Raw genomic sequence first — 25,172 nt, 5'->3', positions numbered from 1 at the left:
AAGATATGGAAGAAATAAAAGAAACAACAGGATGATTTCAACATTCTCAAACACCTAATTACTAAGTACCTGGTCATACTTGGTGCTGGGAGGGGCATGACCCTGCCTTAATGCAATGTTTCTGATATTCTTGATGGAATCTTTCATTTGGAACATATTCCTATGTTTCTTCATTTTCTCCGTGTTGGTTTCTATGCATTAGATAAACAGCCATCTCTCCCAGTCTTGAAGGTATGGTCTCGTGTAAGGGGTGAACCTTATCAAACTCTTGGTTGCCTCAAACCTTTCCACAAATTGCACTGTATCTGAAAACTCCAAGTGTTTTGTATGACAGATTAAATAGGAAAGCCCCACCTTCACCATCTAGACCTAATAATATCATTCATGCCTCCCACAGAGAGACCACAAACCCGGAGCTGGGGTAGACAGCAGGACCAAACCTTCCGACGGCCCCCACACAACAGGTAAATGGAAGGACCCAGAACACAAGCTCCACCACTGCTTCTCTCCCTCAATGCCTTCCCACAGCTTTTAGAAGTTCTAGTGTGGCTTATGAAGTGCCTCACAAGCTCACCTTATCGCCCCTCTCACCCCATTACCATCAGCTCCCAGCCAGCCAAGATGAACTCCTAGCAGTTCCCAGGATATGCCAAGGACCCTCGGTGCCTTCTTTGTACCTGAGGTTCTGCGCCTGAAGCCTCTTTCTTCTCCCACCTCTGGCTGGCCAGCTCACCCTCTCTCATGTGGTTCTGCAGAGGACTGCCCTCTGGGGAATCTTTTCTAATCTTTTCTGACTTAGCTGCCCCTGTTCTGTGCTCCCAGAGTAATCCATGCCGGCACTGGGCATGGCTCTGTGTACACTGCAGGTTACCGGGTATATCCTCACTAGTCTAAAGAGCCTAGCATGCAGGGACTTTCAACCATACTGTTAACAACTAATACCCACCTGGGGCACAGCGAGAACTTGACTGATGATGGCTGATGAGCAACTGAAAATCAGAACTGGGTACTAGAACACAATCTATGGAAAAGCACATCACTTTGTACTGCTTGAAGTTATCGCATGCATTATGTAAAAATAAGCAAATAAGCAAATGTCTTCCTGGGAATGAGTCTCTTACAGAACTTTTCACCCCTGAAATTCCTCACAACCTTGGACATGGATACCATATGACTACACAAAGCTCTCATTTGCAAAACTGAACCTTTTCTCTTCTTCTTCAAGCTCTTACCAATTCAAACATGCAGAGACAGCTTGCCTGTCATGCTAACTTAGCATCTTCTATCATTCTGCCTCTCTCCCCCAAGCCTTACTCCAGAACACTTTTGAGAACTCAATTTACCAGGCCAGCCATTCTTCAGTAACACCTCAGAAGTTAGTTGTACCTGCCAAAACCAGACTTCTACATCCCAGATTCAGTTTCTTCCAAAAGTAAACTCTAGTGGTCTTTCTTAACTAAGTCTAGGAGTAAATGTGTCCTCGCTCAGAAAGTTTCTTTAAAAAGCCTTCTCTAGGGGCGCCTGGGTGGCGCAGTCGGTTAAGCGTCCGACTTCAGCCAGGTCACGATCTCGCAGTCCGTGAGTTCGAGCCCCGCGTCGGGCTCTGGGCTGATGGCTCAGAGCCTGGAGCCTGTTTCCGATTCTGTGTCTCCCTCTCTCTCTGCCCCTCCCCCGTTCATGCTCTGTCTCTCTCTGTCCCCCAAATAAATAAACGTTGAAAAAAAAAAAAAAGCCTTCTCTAATATATTAATCAGAAAATTTCTGAAACTCATCCTTCTGTTAATATTTTTAAATAATAATCTTGCAAACAACCAGGATATATTGTTTGAAAAGATGTTACCTCTTAGCTTTCAGGCATTTTTAAGGCTTCACTAATCTCTCACTTTTCTTTTGAAAGATCTTAATGTTAATAGATCTCCTACTTTAAGTCTTTCACTCAAGATTCTTGTAGTCCTTAATAAATATTATAATCATTCGCCTTAAGACAGAGGTAAGTGGGTGGCAAGTATTATTAGCATGTGAGAATCACAAGGTTCTAAATTTAAGTAATGTCTAGTTGAAGGAAAATGTTAAGACTTGTCATAATATGGAAAACACTATTCATTTATAATAAAATTGATGAAGTTTTAGGAGTATGCTTTAACTTTTGACTTGGATTTTTATTTTGTAGGCCAGCTTACTACTAAAAGTCAACCTAAGGCAGGGGGGTGGGGGGGAAATAAGCCATGTCAAGAACCAATCTGGGGGTGCCTGGGTGGCTCAGTCAGTTAAGCAACTGAGTCTTGATTTCAGCTCAGGTCATGATCTCACATTTTGTGACATCAGTCCCGCATTGGGATCATGAAATAGAGCCCTGTGTTGGAATCTGCCCTGACAGTGCAGAGCCTGCTTGGGATTTTCTCTCTCTCCCTCTCTCTCTGCCCCTGCCCCTTTCTGAAAATAAATAAACGTTAAAAAAAAGAAAAAGAAAAAGAAAAGAACCAACCTGAAGAACTACCAATGGTCAAAGCTCAAAGAATTTGAGCAATAAAATAGTGACAGTATCAGATTATAATCTAAAGAACAAAATAAATATCCATCACTACTGATACAAATAAGAGATTGCACAAATAAGTAAATAGGGGAGAACAGACAAATATTCCTTAGAGAAGAATTCCAAATAATACATCTGACAGAATGAGGAAAGTAGAAAACCAGCACTGAAACACTATAGTAATAAATGCTACAGGCAACATCTGAGAGTGAATGCTACAATTAGTGGGCAAACCTTTAAGAAGAAACAGGACATCTGTAGAGTCTCCAAGTATCTCCCCCAAAATACTTACTACTGTAGTGCTTGTTAACAAATGTCTAAAAATTCCTTGATACTCCTTCCTCCAGAAGGTAGAGCTTTATTCTCCTTTCCTTTGAGTATGTTCTAAACATGGTAACTCATTTTATAAGGACCAGAGTTTGGAAAAGAAAAATTAGAAACCTTACAGTGGAAAAACCTGACAGATGCCCCCCTAACCAACCAAGTGATCATGGTCATTATCACCAGCAACAAGCTGTGGTGAAATCATGAGATACGATGTGTGATGAAGGGGGGGCATCGCCTCTGTGGTATTCTACCCCAAAATCTAAAACTGCAGTCTAACCATAAGAACACAGACAAATCCAAATTGCGAGACATGCTACAAAATATCTATCAGGAGGCCCCAAAAGTGTAAAGGTCATAAAAAAACAAGGCAAGACTGAGAGAACTGCCAGAATGGGGAGACTAAGGAGCCAGGAGGACCTAATATAATGGAATGCAACAGAACCTCGGATTGGATCCTGGAACAAGAGGAAGGACCTTTATGCCCAAACTAACGGAATCCCACTAAAGTCTGTAGATTGTACCAATATTTAATTTCTTAGTTTTGACAAATCTGTGTAAGACGTTAGCATCAGGGGAAGCATATGGGAATTGTCTGTGCCAACTTTACACTCCTCTATAAAGCTAAAATTATGTCAAAATTAAACGTTTTCACAAAGTTAATCTGTTAACCTTAATGGGATAAACTGCTGCTGTTCCACCGAAATGCCATTAGGGGACAGGGGGATGGATATTAGGACCATGTCTTACTCTTACCTTCAATGTTCTTTTATCATGTTAAAAGTTCAACGGGCTTTCATACAATTCTAGGTTCATGTGAGACGAGACCAGGGTGGTAAGCAGTGTAAATGGAAAAGTGAGAATGTGTCTTGGCATCCAGGGACAGACAGCAACCTAAGCCAAAGCGAAGGGGAGAACCGATCACAGGGCCACGAATTTGTTTCACAGAAGCCAACTCACACTCCCCGTGGCACAATGGCCCCAGGACTATCATGTCCTTAGGAACTTAGGCAGTTCTCTGTGTTTGCTTTGGAGTCTCCCTGCCTCTCATTCAGGCTTCTTTCCACACAACAGCTTTTTATATACAAATGTTAAATTGGTGTATCATATTGACTCATTTGTGGATGTTGATCATCTCTGGGATAGACCAACCTTGATCATGATGTGTGATCCTTTTAACGTATTGTTGAATTTGGTTTGCTAGTATTTGTTTCGTTGAGGACTTTTGCATCTATGTTCATCAGGATTATTGTGCTGGCCTGTAACGTTCTACACTGTGGGGTCCTTGTCTGAGAAGAATAGGTATTACATCTTTGAATGTTTAATAGAATTCACCAGTGAAGCCATTTGGTCCTTTTGTTTGTTGGGAGGTTTTGGTTACTGATTCAATCTCTTTACTGGCCATTGGCTTATTCAGATTTTTCTGTTTTCTCAAGATTCAGTCTTGGAAGATTGTATATTTCTAGGAATTTATCCACTTCTTCCAGATTGTCCAGTTTGCTGGCATATAGTAGTATGTTTGTAGTATACTAAACTACTATATAGAAGTAGTTTGGGGGCGCCTGGGTGGCGCAGTCGGTTAAGCGTCCGACTTCAGCCAGGTCACGATCTCGCGGTCCGTGAGTTCGAGCCCCGCATCGGGCTCTGGGCTGATGGCTCGGAGCCTGGAACCTGTTTCTGATTCTGTGTCTCCCTCTCTCTCTGCCCCTCCCCCGTTCATGCTCTGTCTCTCTCTGTCCCAAAAATAAATAAATAAACGTTGAAAAAAAAATTAAAAAAAAAAAAGTAGTTTGTTTGTAGTAGTCTATTATGATCCTTGTATTTCCATAGTATCAGTTGTAACTCCTCTTTCATTTTTGATTTTAGGTATGTTAGCCTGTATGTTAGCTTATCTACAGTTTCAAAGAACCAACTCTTCACTTCACTGATCTTTTCTACTATCCTTTTAGTCTCTATTTCATTTATCTCCACCTTATTATTTCCTTCCTTTGGGCTTCATTTGTTCTTTTTCTAGTTCTTTTACGTAAGAGTAAGCCATCTAGATCCACAGGGAGCACCTTTCAAGGGATATCACATATACAGTCTTGTGGATCTGCAATCCTAAACCCTGAAGACTTTCCAGACCAGGAAATCTGGAGGCGTCCCCAGGGGGACAACTGCAAAACTCATGGCTTTCTGGGAGGTTATCAGCCAGCTGTTAGGAGGCCAAGGGAGAGCTCCAATACGGTTATCTTCCTGCCCATCTTCCCTGGGGGCACCTCTGTAGCCTAAGAATATGTAGCAAACCAGAAGCCTAGAAGCCTGCCCCTCAGATTGAGGCTCCAGGACAAGAAAATCTCCTTTTTCACATGAACCCTGGAGGTAGGTTTCAGTCCTCTGCTTGTGCAGTGCCCTGGGGGGTGGCAACCCATCAAGGACTGATTGTCCAAGGGGTCTAGAAACACAATCGCCCGTTCCCACCAAAGCCAGGTGCTCCAAGGTGACCCTTGTGTGGGCTGCACATGCCCTGTGGCTGGCACAGTGGGCCATGGGGGCAGGGCACTCAGCTGGAGCTGGGTGGGCTTTGGCTGCCATACCTGCAGGCAGGACACTTCCACCAGAGCTAGCAGGCTTGGGGGGTGGGGTACAAAAATGGCGACCGTCAGCACCAGTCCCAACAAGGCAGAAGTAGAATGCAAAAATGGTGTCTGCCAGCACATCTGTCCCCAGAGACTCCCAACAGGTTCCCGTCTCTCTGGCAGATGCTGCAAGATTAACAAATGTGTCCCCTACGCATATGATCTAAGCATCTTTTACACTTACTTTTGTGCTGGGTCCTGGGATGAGTGGGTCTGTGTGTAAGCCCTTTAAGAGGGGAATTTTCATTCCCTAAAGTCCTCTGGTTCTCCTGGAAGTCAGCCCTGTTGGTTTTCAAGGCCAGGTGCTTTGAGGGTTCATCTCTCTGACGCAGTTCCCAAGGGCTGGGTTACCTGATGTGGAGCAAAACCCCTCCCTCCTCAGGGACAAGCTCTGTAACAGTGAGACCCTTCCCAGCTGCTGGTCTCTGTGCCTAGGGTGGAGCTGCTTGCAAGAGCATGACTGTGCCCCTCCCCATTCCGTGTGGTGCTTCTATCCTTTGTTGTGGAGGCGCGGTTCAGCTAGCTTTCAGGTCCTTTTCAGAGGGAGCTGCTTCACGTGGAGATGTAGTCTGCTGTGCACGTGGGAGGAGATGAGTTTAGGATCTTTCTATGTTGCCATCTTGAACCTCCTCCCAATAAACTGTCCTGATAAAATATTGACAACAGCTATTAGGACCACGCAGATCTCCCAGGTCTGATTTACTCTTTCCTCAGAGCTAGGTCCCATGGCTCATGACACCCCAGATGCAGCTAGCAACCACTTGAAGCAAGATCCAAGACTCCGCTCTGGCCACCTGCTCGGAAAAGCACTTTCGATATATATTTATCAATTTGACATCCCAGCGGTTGTCACATAGACCAGATATATAAGACAATGTCTTCCTTCTTATGAAAAATTTTGATTCTTCATGGCAATCGGGTTATATACATTGTTAGCTTTATACACTGATACAGTATCTATATATCACAATGCCATGTGTGACTTCTTTGAAAGTGATCTTTTAAAAAACAAGAAATCCAGGTGAAGAGGGATTAAAAATGTTTTAATTGTTGAAATACATCGGTAAACTGAGTAATCTACATTGCAGTACTAAGTGGCCACACATCCTCATAAAGAACTTTCCATACACCCCACGAACCATCAGTCACAAATCCTCGAAGAGAGTACAGAATTGACATGATGAGAACGGGAGAATCGATGCATACGAAGGATCCAGGGTGACATGAATCTTCGGCTAAAGAAAACAGAAAGTTAATCGAAACGCGCGTGGGGCATGCAAATTTCAATGGCTTATTTTTAAATATTGCAACATAAGACACACCGTTGCTAACTTAAGAAATTCTCTGATGCTTAAATAAAGCTGAAAACCAAAAGGTAAGAAAGGGAAAGAGGTAACAGTAAGAATCAACTTAACCATTATTACAGCTAAAAATTAACGTGACCTAGAAATAGTGAAAGGTAACACACAAATATATTACTTTAGGGAGTTCACGTACAGTGCCTTAGTATCTGAAGTCATAACTAGAATAAGGATTTTGTTATATAAAAGCTATCAAAAAAGTATCAGTGAAAAGACATGATCTTCATGAGCTGTGTTGAGTGGCCAAGGTGACGATGCTGCCAGGCATAGCAGGCTGGCTCCAGGCACCAGCTTGTGTCAGCTTGTCTTCCGCAGGTGGACCCCAGAAAGTCCCATCTGCCCATGTACTGTTCACCCACTTCCTGTCTAGCACCACGACGTTCAACATGTACCCATGTTTCAACTACAGACTTAGGAATCTGGGTGGGGAGGGGAGGCGAAGCAGGTGACTATTTAGAATTTCCTTGGGAATTTCTGTGCACATTATGATGTCCCATGGGGTGCAATTCCTTCCAAATCTTAACGAGCAAGCTGTGAAGACAACAAACGTCAAAGGGGGAAAGAGTTAGCGAGCTTAAAAAAAGTACAACTCAGGGAAAACAAATATCAGCTTTAAGCTGGTTTTTTAGCTGATAATTTCAGCTAAATCATTTACTTATTCTTCCTTTCAGTAAAACACACATTCAAGATTCACTCAATACTTATTTAAGTCTAAATATGTGGCCAGCACAGCACTAAGCACTGATGACACATATATAAAGAGACAAAGAGCAGTGGGGAAAGAGATTTACGGGCTTAGAATTAAAATATGACATGATAAGAGGCGCCTGGGTGGCTCAGTAGTTTAAGTGTCTGACTTCGGCTCAGGTCATGATCTCTCGGTTCGTGAGTTCAAGCCCTGCGTCAGGCTCCATGCTGACAGCTTGGAGCCTGGAAGCTGCTTCAGATTCTGTCTCCCTCTCTCTCTGCCCCTCCCCTGCTCTCACTCAGTGTCTCTCAAAAATAAACATTAAAAAAATACACACACACACACACACACACACACACACACACACACACATATATATGATATGATAATGCCCAGACTAGCTGCACATCAACATCACCCAAATTAAAGACACAGACCGCTCAGCCATAACATCGTTTCTTTCCTACTTGGCCAAACCCTGCTGGCAGAGGTGTAGCCATCCGCACTATCTCCAGCTCTCCCAGGGGAATCTGCTTCAGCCAGGCCCTCCATGGGCATCTGAGAGCATCACTCAAGCTTGTCTGGGCTTGGAGTACTCCACACATCTAGATGGGCACAACTTTCACCCAAGAGTCATCTGCAGAAGAAACTACACTTTTGTAGCAAGACAGAAGTCTTGCAGGAGATTCTGAAATCATTCCGCAGTTTGTTTCAAAAAGTAACCAAATTAACTTTGAGCTCTGGTCACTGAGTGGCGTTATTTCGAGAGATTCTGTACATGCTAGGTCTAAAAAGTCTCCGATCCTTTCCATGAAGTATTTTTCTCTGCAAAGGACAGTCTTCTCAGGGTTTCTGAACAATAACTTAAGCCCAGAGAGCCATGAGCTCAGACATATCACAGGGAAGTGATGCTTAGCAACTACGGAAAAAGGAGAGCCTTTCAACTTAGAAAACTTCTCAGGCGATTCAAAGAGAGTGGGATGGCAATAAAATGATATGTGTTTATAGTCATGAGCAGTAAAGAGGTATTTTAGAAGTCGTGGGCTGGTTTACCAGCAAGATTGTTAAATTGTTATCAGGGAATTTCATATACACAAAGTCGAACCACCATCTATCTTGTCCAGCTGTCCCATGAGAAAACAGATATTGAGAAAACCTGAGAGAAGGTAAGGGCTTCCTCTAAGGTCATGCGTTAGTAACAGAGCTCCTGAGTCTCCTGATACCCATCTCAAGACACCTCTTTCCACTCTATTCCTGTACTTTTTGAAATACAACCCATTTTGAGGAGAATAACGTATGCTTGCTTGCAATTAGATTCTTTTCTACTCGAAGCAAATAACAAAAGCATTTCTGCACAGGGGAAAACTAGCAGGGAATCTAGAGGGTTAGAACTCTATTAGAAATACTAGAAACAGAGGCGCCTGGGTGGTTCAGTTGGTTATGCATCTGACTTCAGCTGAGGTCATGATCTCGTGGTTCGTGAGTTCAAGCCCTGCATTGGGCTCTGGGCTGACAGCTCAGAGCCTGGAGCCTGCTTCGGATTCTGTGTCTCCCTCTCTCTCTGGCCCTCCCCTGCTCGTGCTCGCTCTATCTCTCTCTCCCTCAAAAATAAATAAATATTAAAAAATACTAGAAATAGAAAATCTCCAGCCAATTCCCAAAAAGAAACTCAACACTCTACGACGTGGTCATGGGCACTAGGGAATAAAGCTCCATGATGCTTTTGCCTTGAGGAGAAAGTCTTTGAAGAAGTGTCTACCCAAGATTGTTGTATATCTTGTCAGGGAGAAACTGATTACGGTTTCTGTGTCCCTGTCCCCCAGTGGGAAAGCTTATTTGTCTGCACCTGTAAGCTTATTCTGTGATCCCTCCCCATCTCAAACACCAACTCCAGTAACTGGCCATGAGCAAGAAGTTGGTTCAGTCTCAAATCAGTTTTGCTTTGGGTCTGCCAAAGGCAGGATTCTGGTTACAAAAAATAGTATGATGGAGGATGATGATGATGATGCTAATGATGACAATGATTGCAGAAACTACCATTTATTTCATACTGAATCCTAACAACACCCTTCAAGCTAAGCATTAGTGCCATTTTACAGATTATAAAACAGAGGCTACGAGGGGAAAGTAACTTGCCCAGCTAATAAGTGAAAGAGCCTGAATTCAAATCCAAGGTTATCTTACTCCCAAAGAGAACGGGCTGTCTCAGGAGAGAGGGCATTCCTGATCACAGGACGTTCAAGAGGCTGGATGTCATTCAGCAAGACTGAGAGGCAGCGGGGATCTAAGCATCATATGTGTCATTGGACAGGTGGAGTGAGACTTTCTGCCTCTATGGAAATGCTACTGGGGATCTTTTAGAGACCGGCACACATAGTGAATAAAGGAAAACTTTTTTCCTGTCCTTGTTCTTGCTTGTCTTATGATAACTCTAACTCTAAGCTCTCCGCCAGGATAGCAGGTCCACAATGCCTCATCTTTTACACAGTGGTTGCTTCTGTGCATACTGGACGTGTTTTGTAATACCCAACCTGTAAACTTGGTCTATGGTTTTACTCTTCCCACCTGCATAAGGGCATCTCTGTATACTGAAGACTGCCCATCTCTACATCTCTGCTCTGTATGAACCCTGGCTACTGCCGAACACTTAATATTGATCCTGATCTAATTCCCAGTCCCAGCCTCTCTGGTCTCTCCCTATCTGTCATTTCCAAAGTCTCAGCCCCTCAGTTTTTGGTAATGAAAAGTGACACCTCTGTGTTTTAGGTAAACACTTAGCTTGTTCTTACTAAATGAATTAAGTTGCATTTGAAACAAAAAGAAATGAAAAATAAAATTAACTGCAAAGAAAATTGATCTAATTATCAAAGACCCCTCTACAATATCACATGCTCCATTTCATAGAGTTAACCCCAAGATGTGATCCCGCCTACCTAATCTTGAAGTTCAAGATTTCTCAGAAATACATAGCAATAATATCTATTCATCCGTATATACATAGCAATATCACTCATCATCAAGGCTAAATATGTACAATTACTTAGAAAACATACAGTACCTCTTGATCATTGAGTCATGATATTTTCTTCTAATCTTAAAGAGAAAATTAAGAAAAGTTAAACGACCAGATTATAAAGAACATATTCTAGTTTCCTATAAAATGATGAATACTAGTGACATATGTATGTGCTAGTCCAGATCATAAAGCAGAGAAATAACAATGAGAAACAAACAACTATAGTATGTTACAAATAAGGTAACATAGCCTGTGTGCAAATTATACATATTAACAATCCTTTCAAACGATGCCCCAGACAACTGTACGGTGGCCGATAATGAGCACTCTTCACCACGAGCCACACATTTAACAAGCTAGCTGTGAGGCTGCTGTTATGCACGCTATCATGAAAAAGACATCATTAGCCCCACCATTACTACTTATTAAAACACAAAATGGGACCTCGCTTCATTTACTTATACAATAGGCAGTTGTTTTTTCATCCGATCATCAGACTGCCATCAGCATATAAAAGGAATATATTACAAGAACTTACCTTTATGTTCTAGAAGAACTCCGTAAACTTACTGAATCATTTGCTATCACTGTCACACCAATCGTCACTGAGGTTAACAATAAATTTAAACTATCCGTGGGAAAAAAAAAAAATTTAATCCATGGAGCATAACCACAAATAGACGCTAAATTTTGCCCTGGAATTACTCTCACGATGTGGGTGCCAATTTCAACCAATGATTACAATGAACAGAAAATGGCTTTTCTACATGGTTAACTGCAACTAAGTAATACGTAGGTTGAGCTGGGCAAGCTGAAACATAAATTTCATATTTTCCCCCACAAAACGAACAGATATTTAGAGAAAGTAAATATCACAATTTTACTTACTTTTTCGTACAGTCTTTGTTTGATTGGATACCATATTGACAGCTTCAGATGGTAGGCCAACATATACCCCTCCATAGTTTCTTCGTGAAAAGAAGCAGATACAGAAAAATCAGACCAATATTAAGGGAGCTCAATATTTGCAAAGTGATAGAAGCTTGGGATACTGCCAACAATTAGAGAATTATTAAAATAACTCATGACTTTTCAAAAGTAGAATTTGGAATATAATTGCCCTTGGAAATACAATGTTTTCTATGTTAAAAAGAAGCTCTATATGAAAAAAGAAAGCTATGTCAATGGAATTTTTTGATATTTAACTTGCAATGGAAAAGAAAAAAAGAAGTTGGGATTTTTGTAATTTAGTACAGTAATAAATATCCATAGAGTGACATGGTAGTTAATGAGTCAACAGTCATCAAGAATTTGGAGTGGTCAATGTGGTAGTTGCTATGGACACACAGAAATAATTCCCTGTAGGTACATATAAACATAAAAGGAGGGGAGAGAGAGCTAACGAGAAATGAGAGTAGAGTGCAGCCAACCAGAGGAGGAGAGGGAGGGTGGAGGTGAACACCTCCTTCATTGCTGTGACAATGAAGGAAGTCATCAGTTAGGGAGAAATAGCACATCCAAAGGCCACAGGATGGAAACCAGCTATGACAGGCCATGTGTAAAAGACAAAAATCGAGCATGCTTGAAAGCAAGGCCCGTGGGGCACCTGGGTGGCTCGGCTGGTTAGGTGTCCAACTTTGGCTCAGGTCATGATCTTGCTGTTTGTGAGATCGAGCCCCACGTCGGGCTCTGTGCTGACGGCTCAGAGCCTGGAGCCTGCTTCACATTCTGTGTCTCCCACTCTATCTGCCCCTCCCCACTTATGCTCTATCTCTCTCAAAAATAAACATTAAAAAGGAAATTAAAAAAAAAAAAAGAAAAGCAAGGCTTATGAACTCTGGGCAAGTTCTTTTTCAGATCACATGCTCCTACCTGTATTCTCTGTGCCAGAAGTTTTCTGGGTGTAACCAATGCTATTGGCAATGCACTACAGTGTTAAATTACATCCGTGAGTTAAATTAATCCATGAAAGACAGCCAGAATTATTCACTTAATTAAAGCCAGATTCAATATCAAACATACCTCCTCTTGTCATCTTCCGTTATCGATTCTTCTGTTCTGAAAGGTCAAAAATATTTGCTATGAGCCATTTGGTCACATTGTCACAGACTTTATTTTTTGGTTATAAAAAGAAGAGGGCTACTGACTTAAAGTCAATTTTGCTTATTCAAGTTCTTCCATCAAGTATTTCTATAACACTCTTGTTTCCACCTCAATCATTCATGCACTAAAAAAAAAATGTCATTTTCTACTTAACAAAATGTGCAAATCCAGCAAATGCCAAAAAGTCCAACCGCTGACAAAAGGACGAATGGACGGCAACCAAGATTGGAAAGAGCACACTAACACAGCCTCAGGAAGCCTGGCCTCTTGTCATGGGTGTGCCACCAGCACAGACGGGCTGTGGGCAAGTTGCCAGCCTGCATCTCATCTGTAAATTAAGTGGTTGACCAGATGCCCAAGGTGCCCACTCTCCAGTCCTAGCATACTGTGATTTTGTGATTCTCATGCCACTCGGTGGTACAATTCTCTCTAGGTATGAGAGATTTCTTTAGTGCAGAAGAGTTAACGTTAGTTTGACTTCCTTCTATATAAACGGGCCATTTTACATATGATCTACTGCACAGAGAAGGAAGAAATGTTTAAAAGGTGATTTTTAGAGGGGATCACAATTTTAAAATGTACAGCATCTTTCCTTGCATGAGAGGAATCCATATTCTACTGATACTCCTTGGCATATTTCTAAGAGGATAGGGAAGCTTTCCCTCAAGCACTAGTTAGCATACATAAGTTACTTTTCTTAAAGGCAAAAAACCAAGATTCAAATGTATCTGGCTGAATCCAACATGTAATCCTAAAGGGCTTTAGGATTTCAACAAGAAAGAATGAATCACTGAATCTTCTAATTTTAGGGATTGTCTAATCGTGGTTTCATCCATTTAAAAGTTGGGAATGCTTCAAATGAATATGTACAAGAGATTTTGCTTCATTGCAACCTCCAGTAAGTCTCAAGCCTCTGCAGAAGGGAGGTGTAGATGTGGAAATCATCCGCTGAACACTGGCCATGCCCGCAGCTACTACTCCAATGGAGCGCAAAATCCATCTTGAGATCTAATTGATCCAGATTGAGCACATAACCTAAATTTGCCAGATAACCGTCAATTTCATTCATTTCTTGCTAAAGCTGGATCGTTTTTTAATTCAAAGGTGTCAAAGTCATACTGTATTAGAAATGGTGTTAAGCTTTAGGGAAGTGGTATACAAGGTGTTGTTCACCACTTTTAATTAAAATGGATTTATAACCCGTTAGTATAGATAATAGGACAATGATGGTGACTAACTGGTTCGAGATTATTAGAACTGTTTACCTTGGTCCCAAATGGCTAATCCCATCATGATGTTGTTTCTGAAGCTACTGGTAGGTCTGGACAAATACAATGTCTCATTTTCTGGCACAGATATATATATTTTTTTCATATCCAACTCTGGATAATTCTTTCTTAATTCTTTCTCCCCTTGCCTGATTCTGCTTAAGGATACACTAAAAGTTTTAAAATATATTTTAGCTCCCCCAAATATAAGAAAATAGTAAATTATTATTAATCTACTATCTCTTATAAAGTATTCAATATCCTGAAACCCACTGTGTGCTCTCCATTATAAAATTAATCAACAACCTTGTACATCTAACTTGCAGGAAATGATAATGCAGCTGCCACAGATACTGGGTGATAAATTAAGCTTCAGACAAATTACTAAGTCATTAAAAATACCATTTATAAAGACTTATTAGATACCCACTCTTTTAAGCCTTCAAATACTCTATAATGCCTGCCTTTGTATATATGCCCCCACGTACGAGGCCACTCCTTCATCTGTTCCTTCCACACACAATTATTCTACAATACAAAGACCACATGGGTAAAAATGGCGGCATCGCTGAGTCTCTCCTGTGTGTCACACACAGGGCAGGGCACTTCACAGGCATCTCACAGGGCACCTCACAACAGCTCTGCGAGTTTGGACCTGGGGAAGTAGGTTCACAGAGCCATGTCATTAATAAATATGTGAGCCAATTAATAAATATGCGAGACCAACAAGCAAGACTGACATTTAGACCCCGCCTGACACCAAAAACCGTGCTCCGTGTTCTAATTCATCACTTGTCTCTCAAATAGGAAGATGGAAAAGTCAGAACGTTGCCAGTGACAAAACAGCAGGTGGCCACTCCCGACCTGGGACCTGCCTCCACACCGCTCTTGCAAAAGCTTTTGAGCATCACCTGGCTCTCACAGCCTCCTGTGGAACTGTGCAGGCATTGTGCTCGTGCTATTACATGGCTTCCTCATCACATGGTGGCTTTTAGCCACGTTTTCAACATGAAAACCTGAGGCTCTGAAAGGCTGAGTGAGTAGCATGACCAAGGTTACAGAGCCAGGTAACAGAGCCAGAATTCAAATCTCAGTTTGTGTGATTCCGACTCCTGTTTCAGAAACTGTGAGCCCACATGCGGGTATATCAGAGAAACACCCCCATCCACCAAGCTGGATCTCTCCAATTTTTATCACTCCGTTTAAGGGAAGAGGAAAAAGTAAGACAGTAAAAGAGTCTTAGTCAACATTTTGTTAGCATTCGGAGAAACTTCTAACTGCTCCAGGGGCAGTCAATCCTCACAGAACTTGCTGAATTGCTATACAACTCATTTTTATACAAGTTTAAAAATTGTCCTGATGGACAGTTATGTTAGAATCTATTCATCTGAACAGCCAGATCCAGACTGAGGTTAAATCAGAAAATGGTGGTTGGTCTAAGTCCAATCTCCTTGTGAACTGACAGGTCCGAGCCAGTGTGGTCAGATGCCTGGGAACCAAATGCTGCCCTGCCCGTGGCCAAGTGGACAGCATCCTACCAGCTGGCATAATGTGGTCCTGACCCAACTGCATTAGAAGAAGAAATGGTCCATCAAGCAGCAGCAGAGATTCCTGAAAGGTCATTTCTTACTGAAGAGAAGTGGACATTATCTTGGAGCAGTCCAAAACTTGGGGTTGAACTTACTATATACTGCTAAGCACTTACCAAGCCTTCAGAATTCTAATCCTTGGGGAAATTCTTAGGTTTTGAAGAATGCCCTTGCTGCTTAAATATCTGGACTGCCCCACATGTACACCATTTTAAGGAATCATCGGGTTTTGTCTCCTTATACAACAAAATTTGGAAAGATTTTGTTATCAACCCGCCTTAATAATTCATTGGCAGATATTTTCTTAGACGTACAGGTGCCCAAAAGAGCTTCTGATGAGCATGGGATGACCCAGGGGGAGCCTGTGTCTCTGACTCAAAGGCAAATCAGTTTTACGTTTTGGTAAGCCTGTGCCATCTCCTTTCAGACACATGCAGATTTCTGTTTGGTTTCCGAAGTCATGAAAATAGTCTGTGGTCGTCTGTCAGTCCCACTGATCCAGAACACCAGGCTGGGAACCGTGCTCAGGCCAGAGCGTCCCCCACCCCCACCATGGAGGAACTTCTATTTTCCACTGAGGACTTGATTATTTTTCTTTTCTGGTCACTACAGTTTAAGTGGGAGGGCAGTAGCTACTGTGAGGCCTGCAGCTGTGAATGTGGCTCAAGTACTAAATCTGGTCCCCCAACCGGTGAAGGAAGTGGAGGGAGCCACACCTCCCCCAGCTTTGTGTGAACAGCAAGCCATGGACAGATGGTCTAGAAGGTCCTCAGCACTACCCTATACGCTGCCGGCACTAAAGCAGAGAGGTAAGGGCACAGAATGAGACAGCTCCAGCCTCGAACCTTAGAGAGAAGAGCCTGAAGCCTGAATTGTTCCCTGCTAGAAAACATCAACAGAGTGAAACCTAGGCCAATTCATGGCAGACAAACTGGAAAAGGGGATAAACTGCTTTGCTGCACTTAAGCCCCGCCCTCCTCAGGTGCTAACTGGTCCCAATATCTCTACAAACTCAGCCTACCCATAATCTTGTTCCCTTAGAAAAGGAGCAAGGACACATACATCAACCAGGCTAAATCCCCCATCATGGTAATCCACTCCCAAAGAAGAGTTCTGAAACACAGTTCAAGAGTCAACGCCCAGACAGCTACAAGCAGAGGCACTGAAAACTGGGAAATGTACCAGAAACAGGGAAGAATCCTTGAGGATGAGGTTTCTACTAGGAGACCCAAACACGGAGTTATAAGAGGTAAGGGACCAGCTACCGTAACCAAATCACCTACAAACAAAAAGTGAAAGGTAATTTTTACTGACTCCTTTCCCCTCCATGGAGCCACAGGCTGGGGTCAAGGAGAGGGAGGGAAAACCAGCACAGATTACCAAGAGGTCAAGAGTGATCTGGAGACAACTATATGGCATTTCAAGACAAATTCTGCTCCTGCTCGGGGACCTGTGCAGGACTCTGTCTCCTGTCAGCTGTGACCTCTCGCTTCCAAATCCTGCCCCTCCCCACACCCTGGGCTGTGGGGCTGGGACTCTTGACAAAATGCTCTTCTCCGCCGCCAGTCTCCCTATTAGGTTCCACCAAAGGGAATGCTAGAGGGACATAAAAAAGAGACATAAATGCAAAGGAGGGAAAGAGGGCTGCTCTTTCCAGCTGTGCTCTGTCCCTGTCTGCATCAGCCCAGCAGCTGGCTCCAGTCTCCAGAACAGGCCCCGGATTACAACATTCAGATGTGACAGCACCGACCTGGCAGTGCGCCCCCACCCCCACCCCCAATGCCTCAGAAGCCTGGGTCCCAACCCACAGACTCCTCCTCCTCCAACTCCCAGATTATGACGGCCCCAACCTCCTTCCTTCGTCACTCCAGCCTGAGAAGTGGTAGCCACTTCCTGCTATTCCCACCCCTGATCAGTCAGTCAGCTTTCCCTATCCTCCAAGACCCGCTTAACCAACTCCTCATAGTGAATTCTTTCTGTTAATATAGTTAATGTGGTTTCCTTTTCTCTGTGTGGATGCTAACCCATACATTACTTGGAGGCAAGAGGGGTTTATCTCCCACCTCCTGAATCGAAATGTCTTACTGAAGCATCAAAAGCACTTGTGACTTGCTGTTTATCCAGGTCAATGCACGGGACCATTAGGATGTGCTGAAGGATACCAGTAAGATCAGGATATTGCAGAACAGAGGATGAGGGGAAGCAGGGGGATCTATGGAACAGAGGCAAGACTGTGATGTATACTGTTGGCCTTGCCAGGTAAAAGCAAACTGCTTCTGTACTCCTTGCAAACTGGTGCAGAGAGAAGGGATTTGCCACACCAAAGGCTGCATAACAGGGGCTACGCTGGCTATTTTCCATAAGGACACCATACCCTGAATGGCAGCTGAAATTGCCCCTTCACGAAGTTTGCAATAATCAAAGTCACTCTCTAAAATAAACCTCCCTCCTGGACAGACCAAACAGGCAAGTTAAATGGGGATGTGAGAAGTATCTCCGTGCCATCATTTTATCAAGTGTTTGGTGCTGGCACTAATTTCTGCAGTTCCCCCTAGAGATGCTGTATCCCTTTTTGTTTATTATTCTAGTAGGGAAGGAAAATTCCATGGGCTTCCACTTGGCCCTTCCTGCCATGACAGTCATTACTTTGCAGGTCAAGGAGCCAATGGGTGGCTTCTCCCAGTTGCCAAATATGTCTCCTCTGATTATGAATTCAAGAACTAAGGAAAAAACCAGAGCATGGGTCTCCAGGCTACTGGGCACACTATAATTTGAACATTAGCCAAGTTTCCTATCATAAGCCCACACATGGACTTCTGGGCTACGGTGGCATTTTTGGGTCCTCAGGAATTAACACCAATTTAGAGTCAGTATCTAGAAAGCTCTAAAAGGTCCAGGTACTTCCTTTTGCTCTGGACACAGCTACTCTAGTAAACAAAGGTCCCTTGAGAAGGTGTGGAGAAATACCTACAGTATATACAGGTGGCAGTGACAAAAGTTCCCTCAAGAGAACATGGCCTCAATCACTGGGAGTCTGACTTGGGTTGGGAAACTGGGTTAAGTGGCTATGCCTTTCCACTGTAATGGCTCAAATTAGGTTTCTGGCTCATAGACCAGAAGTTTTCCTCTTATAAAAAAATACAGAGAGGGAGAAAATGACCCTTTAGAAGGCTATCCTTCTAATTTATCCCTAGACAGGCTGTAATCCACCAGCTATCATCAGAGTTCCCTCCAGGATGAGCCCCTGTGCCCCGTCATCCCAACCCTGCTATCTATTATGGTAAGTGTGTCCACCTTGTGGTTAAGTTCCGCTACCACTTGGTAGACATGCGATCCTGTCCTCTGGGATTCTGTCATACCACATGAGATAAAGAGCCCATCTCAGGGGCACAGCCACCTTGCAGAGGACCACCCCCTTAGTGCTTATTGGGTACACCCTCTCACTATGCATTCCCCAATTTACTCAAAGCTTAGTGGGGATGGGGGGCGGTGTCCTCTGCAGTGGGGAGCAGGTCATACTTGAGAAATTCACACCAATATCCCAATTTCCTTAAGCCTTTGGATTCCTTCCTCTCCAGACCCCAGGGAAGTTGTGACCTACTCTGCCCCTGAATAGAGTAAGCTCAATGATGCAGAGTCTCGCCAACCAGGTTAATAAACTGTTAGAGTCCCCACCATGCACCTAAATTATTCAATACAAAATCTCTGTTAAATACAATACCAGCCCCATATATATTCCTTCCACCTTGGTCTCACACCCTTAGATCCATTTCCACGCACATTCCTTCAGTTCCTGGTAATATAAACTACACAATCCTGCAATTACTTTGTAGTCTAAGCTCTTTCCTATAAGACACAAAGTCAGGTCAGACTTTGTGTCTGTCCCTTGGGAGCACATGGAGCTCTGACTCTATCTGTGTGTCTAGAGGAAAAGAAGGGGTGGACGGAGTAGGTCTTGAGGACAAGCAGCACCTAACCAAACCACCTCCCCAGATGAGGGGACCCTATTCCACACCTCCCCACATAGCCAGGCTATTCCTTTCCCAAAGGCACTGCCAGGAAAACCAGAAGTTTCTGTCTGGCAAAGATGGGGAAAGAAAAGTCAGCTTTGTTTCACGTCAATTCTAATGTAGGCCAATCTAGTGCTCTAACCAGAGAAGTAAGAAACAGAAGAGGCTCAAACAGCTGTCTCTATTAGAACTGGAAACTGAAAAGCTATGAAGTACTCCTTCAATGTGGAACTGAATCTAAAACAGTAACAGAAAAAGACCTTCCATCTGACACCGTTTCAATGGCCTAACACAACACGGCAAGAAAGTCACGGCCCTCTTCATTTCTTGTTTCCCCAGCTCAATAAAGAGTAGAGGGGGAAGGAAAAGTGTGAAGAGGCAGGCAGACTGTCTTTTTTTTAATGTTTGTTTGTTTGTTTGTTTGTTTAGAGAGCTTGGGGAGAGGGGCAGAGACAGAGGGAGAGAGAATGTCAAGCAGGCTCCATGCTCAGCATGGAGCCCAACGTGGGGCTCAATCCCACAACCAGGAGATCATGACCTGAGCTGAAATCAAGAGTCAGACACTCAACCAACTGAGCCACCCAGGCGCTACCCCCCCCCACCCCTGCCATTTGCCCTAATGCACAAGGCAAGAAAGTCAGGGCCCTCGGGGCACCTGGGTGGCTCAGTCAGTTGAGCATCCAACTTCGGCTCAGGTCATGATCTCGCGGTCCATGAGTTCAAGCCCCGCCTTGGGCTCTGGGCTGACAGCTCAGAGCCTGCAGCCTGTTTCGGATTCTGTGTCTCCCTCTCTCTCTCTGCCCCTCCCCCACTCGTGCTCGCTCTCTCTCTCTCTCTCTCTGTCAAAAATAAATAAACATTTTAAAAAAATTTTTTAAAAAAGTCAGGGCCCTCTTGATTCCTGGTTTCCCCAACTCAATCAAGAGTAAAGGGAGGGAAGGAAACGTGTAGAGAGGCACATAGGCTGGCTTTTTTTACTTAGTGGTGTAAGCAAACATGTATTTGAATATGTTTAAGGGTCTGGAAAGGCCAAGATTTAAATGCAGTTTAATTTACGGCTAAAGTTACAACTTCAAGTCCTCTGTTAGCAAGGACGTGTGTCCCACTCAGTGTCAGTGAAGGGAGAGGCACAGGAGAGAGATTCAAGGAACAGAACCTGCAGGAAGGGGTTCGGGTACAAACATGGTCCATTTTGCAGTCATGCCTAGGACGGCCTTAGAAGGAAGACTTACTTCCATCGTGCAAAGAGCAAAGGAACAAAGTAGTACTAACAGCCTTCCATTAATTTTAACAAGAAGGCACTCCATTTTCTGCTTGCGTGTGAGCCACTACTATACAGAGTGCACTTGCGAGATATGCTTGTTTTCTCCAGAGGGGGCATGACTGAAAGCCTGCTGCTAAATGGCTTCCTCTAGTATCAGGACAATGCTTTATTTCTAATCATAGACAGCATTTGAAAATGTGTGGAAAGTGACGTCATATTTGAAGAAATGTAATAATGAAGTAATTTTTAATCACAAGCTCACACCCCATTTTAGGAGGAAAACCTTTTAAACCACAAGAACATTTCTTACAAACATATGGAACATAACAATTTTGGACCAGGTTTAAGCAATACATTGGGCATTTAATTAAAAATGGGTCTCCGTCTGTTAACAAAAAATTCAGCTTCCTTTATCAAAGAATAGATAGATGTTCGCAGGCAAAGAATGTGTCAAGGGTAAAGCCACCCCTTGGGACTCAGGCTCAAAGGCTCTGACTCAGATTCTCGGTCACAGCATCAACCACCATGTTTGCAAAGACCAGGGTTACTGAGGGTGGACCACAGGTGAACACATTTGCCCCACTTTGGGGATTGTTGAAAAGATAACTCCTCCGTTAGTTTAAAAATGACACACCCTTGCAGACTAGTAGACTGGTTACTGATTTCTATCTCACCAAAATTGACCCAGCCCAAGACCCTCCCACAGGCATGGCAGAAAAAGAAGAAGAAGAAGAAAAAAAAAAAAAACCCAACCGACCAACGGCAACCACCACAACTGAGCTCACAGTTTCAAAACTGCTTTCTTCTATCTCAGCATTTCCATCATATACTTCTAGCCTACTTCCTGTGAACCTGCTAAAGCCAGCACAGGGTCCCTCCTACCCTTCTCAGATTCAGTGTCTATATGGATCCACATTCTCTAGGTAATGGCACACCCCATCTGCTTCATACTAGCTTTGAGGACCTTTCCTAAATAAACCAGAGAGACTGGATTTCCCCCTAAACATAAATAAGCTCTGACTTTTTTAAAGTCAAGATTCCAGAAAATGAGCTGCCTCAAAACCAGCTACGTGTCTGTGGTCACTGTTTGGGGCAGGCTGGCTCCCTTCTGCCTGTCCTTTTTTGCATGAACATATTTGCGGCCGCCTATTTAAAACCAACTATCTGCATAGAACACTTCAATCTTTTAGTTTATTCTACTGTGATTTCAACCCGATCAATAACTATCACTTTAATGAAGAGAAACCTTATTCAGAGTCACTCTATCAAATAAAAACCACTACTTTTTCATCCTCAGTAATACCTGGTAGTCAAAATATTTTCGTCACTATTATTTGCTTGGTTTCTGGGTTGTGCAGAATAGCTATCCCAAGTGACCTAAAAAAAAAAAAAAAAAAAAGGTTCCGAAGATAAAATAAATGGAACCATGGCATGGATACATGGTGTTCACTTTCAAGAACAAATACAGATGATAAATATTAGCCAGCAAGCAAGCCACTCCAATTATCATCTACTGTTTCAGCCTCGCCACAGCTTGCCTTAAAATTCACAAAGTTCTCATTTCCCTAGCCTTCCAGAACAAACACAGTTGTGTGGCAAGGAAATGATTTATATTTTTACTTACTTATCAAGAAAAATGTTCTAAATATAGAGCTTCTTATTAGCGATAATCTAACAAGTAGAAAAAACAGCCTGCAGTCTCTTCTTTTTCCATATTTGCAGTGTTGCTAAAGAGGCCAAACTTATTTTGATTTGTAAACAATAAGATTTAATATGGAAACCTCTGGAGACCATGTGCGTAGCTCTAATTGTCTATTTTTAGTTGCCATTCATGATAATATTCTGGAATAGGTTTATTAATTGACAATGTTGACTTCCCGCTGACACTACAGCTCCCTGGATAAAGTAGAATCATTTAATTTTCTTTATAATACGTTCTTTTGATGACTCCTGCTTTTTAAGTGTGATTCCAATCAATTCTACCAAACACTTAATTACGTATTTTGGAATATATGTAATCTCATTCATTTCTTCAAGATTTCAAAACTTCTTTGAAGAGTTATCTTTAAATCTCTCTTCTTGTATGACCCCCTTGGCCAATATTGGTCCTGTTCTTCCTTCCAGAATGTATTACTGGAAAACATGAATAACATTCATTCTTTGTATAAGGGCAATGGATTGAGAGCCAAATTGCAATTCCCCTCCCCTCCTTCTGCTCTCCTTCTAAGAAACACACAGTGCTTGGGATTATTTTGGCAATGGCTGTAGAAGGATCATTTGTTAAAGACAGGAATGTTCTCTCCACCTCCTTATCTTAAGAAAACTTGCTTTTCCCTGATGGTATCACTTTTCTCAAAATCTCCCAGTGTCTCCAAACAGGAGATGAAGCCAGCAGGCTCCCAACCTCCCCACAGAGCTCTTTCAGATAGGGCCAATGTCACCTTCATTCAAATACTCTCCTCTGGACACTGGAACCCTGCTACGGCAGCCCCAAATACACTAAAGATTTTGGCCCTGACCCAGAGGTTTTCTTCTGAACCATCATTATCTTGGAGTATTTTAAATTCCATGAAAATCACCCAATCGACCTTTGCTTCACATTTTGCTGACTTCCCCTATTCCAACAACTTTTGTTGCTACTCTAATAACTCCCTCCATGACTGCTCTGAAGAGCTTAGTTCCTGGAATTACTTCACCTCTGACATTTTACAGTAGACAATCTCACTCCCTAGAGGGGGGAAAAATCATTATTCCGATCTTCCCCTCTCCCCGCATCCCCAAGAAGCCTCCAGTCCAGCCATCCGCCCACTCTCCCCATTCATCAGCCCCTTAGGCTCCCCCTCTCCAGCATGTGCCTTGCAGCCAAGCATTTCATCAACCCTTGCTGGTCACACCAATCTCTGTGTCCCGGGATGAACCCACCCACCTGCTTTCTGTCTTCCTGTTCCTACTGCACTGCCCTACCTAAGGAGAATCGAACCGTGTACCGACAGGCAGACAGAGGGACTGCGTGGTTCTGAACTGCAGCTCTGTGCTGGGTCTTCTACGGCCAAGTGTTTGTGACAGAGCCTCTGCCAAGTCTTTTCAGTGACACTTAAAACATCAAACACTTCTAATTCCCATGTATAGGCAGCAGCAAAGCATAATGCCAAGTATCATCCTGGGATACTAAATATACTGTACCAATAACCATCACAACCCTTGAGCAGTTACTTAACCTCTCTGGGCCCCATATCCTCATTTGTAAAATGAAGCAGCATTACTGTCTCCATCAGATCATCACGGGTACAGAATGGGATAACATAGATGCTGGAAATCACTATATAGCATACAGTCCTCAATAAAGATGAGCTCTAGGAACTGAGAACAATGATGACGATAATGATAAAGATGGTTGCCCTGTATACTTAACCATCATCCCAATTTTACGGCTAAGATTATGGAGGACACCGCCACCCGGGTAGCTCAGTCAGTTAAGCGTCCAACTCTTGATTTCGGCCAAGGTCATGATCTCACATCATTCGTGGGATCAAGCCCTACTTCGGGCTCTGCACTGAGAGAGCAGAGCCTGGTTGGAATTCTCTCTCTCAAAATAAATAAAGTTAAAAATAAAAAATAAAAATAAATAAATGCCGGTCTCTCTGCCTCCAAAATGCATGCTTTTTCATTGTCACTTCCACACCATGCACCTCAACCTCCTGCTTCTTCACCAATACACTCAGGTTTGTAACTAGGAGTAGAGAGTGTTCTGCTGACACAGGTGCATTAGACATGAGAAATTCATAAAGGATTCCAAGGACACTCGAGATGAAAGAGTCATAATCTCATTTTAATTTAAAAAGCAGCGCTTCAATGTATTTTCTGTTAACTCATTCTGAGATATTCTCCTCTGTAGCTGCTACCTTCCAGAGCAATGAAATTGCTTTGTCAAGAACAGAATCCTCATGAAAGGTCACCATACAAGTTCTAAGCAAAAAAAGTATTTGAAATACCTCATTTAAGCTGAGTGGCTATGATCTTTTATTTTCAGTAGCAAACATTAAATTAGTGTCATCTTCTTTAATACTGTTTCTTACTAAAATATGTTTGTAATATTCTTATAAATATTGCTTAAAATTTGAATAAAGAGATGGAAATTGACCTAGTGCAGAATGTACTTTGCGTATGTTTGCCCCATTTGGGTAACAGCATCCCAATTTGTCTGTAGTGTGAGGACCACCACTCTCCCACTCTTTGACCATATATGGTCAGGTGGAGCTAATGATGCTGATTGGCTCCAGTGGTAGACACATGACCCAGGCCTGGCCAATGAGAAGCCAACATTCCCCTGGCTCACTGGTTGACTCTGAGAGAGGAACATGACCCCATGCACTGGCAGGGAGAGTCCTAGCCCTAGGA

At 43.0% G+C, this 25,172-nt stretch overlaps 1 protein-coding gene across 2 annotated transcripts in view; it reads right to left on the bottom strand.

The window, feature by feature from the left end:
• Positions 1 to 6,497: 6,497 nt before the first annotated feature.
• Positions 6,498 to 25,172, bottom strand: part of CB4H12orf75 (chromosome B4 C12orf75 homolog) — a 38,830-nt gene continuing 20,155 nt past the window's right edge. For both annotated transcript variants that reach the window (XM_045463531.1, XM_045463532.1), the window contains 4 exons: positions 12,563 to 12,598; positions 11,429 to 11,508; positions 10,583 to 10,617; positions 6,498 to 7,367 (listed from right to left, as the gene is read on the bottom strand). In XM_045463531.1, the coding sequence (XP_045319487.1) occupies positions 10,613 to 10,617; positions 11,429 to 11,508; positions 12,563 to 12,598 (121 nt within the window). In that variant the 3' untranslated portion in view covers positions 6,498 to 7,367; positions 10,583 to 10,612. The remainder of the gene's footprint in view (positions 7,368 to 10,582; positions 10,618 to 11,428; positions 11,509 to 12,562; positions 12,599 to 25,172) is intronic.

The sequence above is a fragment of the Leopardus geoffroyi genome, chromosome B4 (genome assembly GCF_018350155.1).
Source record: "Leopardus geoffroyi isolate Oge1 chromosome B4, O.geoffroyi_Oge1_pat1.0, whole genome shotgun sequence".
NCBI classification, from domain to species: Eukaryota; Metazoa; Chordata; class Mammalia; order Carnivora; family Felidae; genus Leopardus; species Leopardus geoffroyi.
The sequence above is the reverse complement of the archived record's forward strand: the minus strand, read 5'-3'. Positions and strand labels throughout refer to the sequence as shown.